This window comes from Echinops telfairi, unplaced genomic scaffold (genome assembly GCF_000313985.2).
Source record: "Echinops telfairi isolate 266 unplaced genomic scaffold, ASM31398v2 ScPeMD7_7;HRSCAF=31, whole genome shotgun sequence".
Lineage (NCBI taxonomy): Eukaryota > Metazoa > Chordata > Mammalia > Afrosoricida > Tenrecidae > Echinops > Echinops telfairi.
The window spans coordinates 23,403,966-23,407,221 of record NW_022103904.1 but is presented as its reverse complement, the minus strand read 5'-3'; the positions used below and the strand labels follow the sequence as shown (position 1 = coordinate 23,407,221).

Below are 3,256 nucleotides of genomic sequence, written 5' to 3'. Positions count from 1 at the left end.
TAATAAAACGATTAAAAAAAGAAAAAAACCAGCACTTTGCCTTTGAACTTTGTTGCCCATCACCACTGAACAAATATTGAGCAACTACTCCGTGGTGCATGGTACTAGGTTTCTAGAAGTAAAACTAAGAATAGATCTCGCTCCTGCCTCCAGACAATGAAAAATTATAGGAAGGTGTTTATACAGGGGAACTCCATCTCTCCTGAAAACGGAGTCAAGTGCCAGGGGCAGTTTTTCAGAGGAAGTGGTGAGTTGAGAGCCCCTGGGAGAAGGGACATTTACCAGGGAACAAGGGAAAACTCCTGCCGGGGCAGTGTCCTCAAAGGTTCTGTGACAAGGGGCACTTGGGGCTTTCAGAGAATGAACGGAGCACTGGGGGACCCAGAAGCGAGCCAAGGGCACTGGAGTGACAGGAAACTAGCGCACAGGGAAGGGACCACGTGGGCTGGGATTCTGATACAGACTTTAGTCTATTGGACACACAATGGGAGTAAGAATTCCAAGCAGGGAGATGACAGGTTCAATCTGCATTTTATTGTAGCAGGCTACGGGACTCGAAGCTGACCGGAGAGGCAGAAACTGGAGTAGATATAGATCAGTTACGAGACCATGGGATGCTTACAGGTGATGCTGACAGTTGGAAGCAGATTATTATGACTTTAGAAGATTAAAAAAAATCAGTGCAACTTTTTTTTTTCTCATTATCAATTCTCATTTCTTTTCCTCAAGTGGTAACCAAACTAGTTTCTTGCTTCTTGTTGGTTCAACTTGAAATAGCTAACTAGCTCAATTTAACTGGTGAGAAAATCCTATTAAGACCAATTTGGGAGGAAAATGAGTAAAGCAAACAGTTGCTGAATATTTACTTAAATGTCGTTATTCCTTCCATTTTACCACGGCATGCTTGGAACTCTTGCTTGGGTTTAAGACTCTGGGGTGGAAGAACATTGCCATACATAGGATATTTTTCCAAGTATTCAGTTGTGGGGTAACAGGTGCCGGAATTTTCATAGATCCTCGTGCTTCCATGTGGACAGTGATGCTGCCTGTGCAAACAAATACACTCGAGAGATTATTTTCACCTTCGAAAACATTTAGTGACAACTGCATTTAAATGAGAGACCTCAGCTAAGCTCAGACCCTGTAGCTTAAAGAAGTTAGACTTAACAACAAGCCAAACCCTCCAGTTACTCTGCAGTGCGGCTGAGGAAACCGGGGAAAGTGATGGTGTCTCCTGGGCTACTGGAAACTGGCTCTGCTCCTCACAACACTTTGCCGTGCTTTCTTCTGCCTACAATGCCGAGAAGTGAACAGCTGTGTTTCCTGGGCCCATTGCAGGGATGTTCCAGGGACAATCTACACTTCAACTATTAGAAATACTCATGGATTGTGGTAGAGCCCGGGAGATTCAGGGTGGCAGCAGTTGCCAGGCAGGGCAATAGCAGTTTCCTGATTGTGGCAGAGCCAGTGGCTGCCTTTGTCACACAAGACTCACACTGCTCATGGCAAAGCCAGGGTACAAAGGTCACGCACAGAGTCTGTGGTACACCTGCTATCAAAAGAAAGGTTTGGAATTCATCATCATTTTAAAGTTTAATTTTCCAACAAAGTAATATTCACATTGTTGCAAATCAAACAATGATTAGGCGTTTATAAAAGAAACATATTTGTTCCTAAATATTTTCCTCTAAGTTTCCACCACCCTTTCAGGTCTCGCTTTTTGGCAGTTAAACTTATTATTTAATTACAAAAGTCGTTCAGGTTATGCCCTTCAACGCAACCGAGTTGCAAACTTTGAACCTCGTTTTATTTTTAAGTTGTAAACTTAGCTTCGGTTACAAGGACCACAGTACCTTTCATGCTGGCCTACTTAGTATGCATGGAGTACCTTTTCTTGTCCATGGTCTCAACATGACTCGAAGGCACTAAGGTAGAGTTGCAAGGTTCAAGGTTAAGCCACTTGCCTTCACTTTCACTCTATCGATTATTAATACATAAGATGATTTAAGATGTTCCTTGGCTTCAGTTTGAACCATCATGTACTGTCCAGCTGTGCCCTGAAGTTTCTAGGACCTTGAGTGCCATGTAGACTGTCTACATTTCACATGCACTCAAGATTTCCCACGTCTCTTTTGTAGCATCATTTTTCATGGTAGGCTTTCACAGGAAAAGCCTTAACTTTCCTTAGACAAGTAATTTAATTTCATTAAAGAGCCATTCAGTATTTTCTTTTTTCCTTCTGAGTTGACTGTGCAGTTTGCCTGGTGGGGGCAGGTGTAGGAAGAGATGAAAAGCCAAAGCAGTTCAGGTGTTTTGGATTCAGACTTTAGTCTTTCTGAATAAGCCTACCCTTCTGTTCTCTACAGAAACTAGAGTCTCCCTCAGGCCCTTCAGGGCAGCCAGATTTATTGTGTCCTACAGAACACCCGCTTCAGTTATGTGTTTCATCTATAATAGAGTTCCTACCTTTCAAAAATGTGTTGAAACTTCATGTTAGTGAGTCTTCCTTCTCATTAAATTCAAGACCGTTATTTCTACCCTTGTTTTTGTATTTTTACTTCAGTGGGTCGTAGGCAAGGAATGAAAAGCAATGCTCTATCTGCCATCATCATGAACAGGGGCACAAATAGCCTGCTGGCCTTTCACACACCATCATCTTTCTCTTCCCTCTTCCAACTCTCAACCAACCATTGTGGCCAGGCTGTGATTCCATGCTTCAAGTTTTCCCTTCCACCCCAACTTAATGTTCCAATATAAGCTACCTGTCCCAGTCTAATTCACATGAGCAGTTGTAGATACATATTGCAGAAAAAAAAAGTGAGCTATGTGATGGAATAAATTTAAGTGTGAAACTACTTGCAAGTGTGAAAGATTCAAACAGGAATTTGAACAGGAAGCAGGGACAGGTCAAAATCTCCCCCAACCCCTCTCCTCTCCAAAGGTCTCTTGGTGATCTTGATTGAGGGAAGCAAATGATTCCAACAATACTAAGTGCATGCTCCCTTCTATATTTCAAGCAGGTCATCAAGATTTGTCCATCCCTATTGTTGGGTTCTTGGCAGAGGAACTTCAGAAACTGCTTGAAGTCAGTAAGTTTTCCTGAATTAAAAAAACCATGGAAGAGGGGCATTTCCTTAAAAGGGAAATAAAGACCATTGTATTTTCGGATCACAAGAGGAAAGGGATGGTCTAGACGAGGAAAGCGATGGGCTAGGGATTTGAAATAAAGAAGTGAGAATATCCCCCAGAGAGAGAG

The 3,256-nt window shown here is 42.5% G+C and overlaps 1 protein-coding gene across 1 annotated transcript in view; it reads right to left on the bottom strand.

The window, feature by feature from the left end:
• Positions 1-1,071, bottom strand: part of SAXO2 (stabilizer of axonemal microtubules 2) — an 11,606-nt gene extending 10,535 nt beyond the window's left edge. The window contains exon 1 of the mRNA XM_030884490.2: positions 867-1,071. Within this exon, the coding sequence (XP_030740350.1) occupies positions 867-958 (92 nt within the window). The 5' untranslated portion in view covers positions 959-1,071. The remainder of the gene's footprint in view (positions 1-866) is intronic.
• Between the last annotated feature and the right edge of the window lie 2,185 nt (positions 1,072-3,256).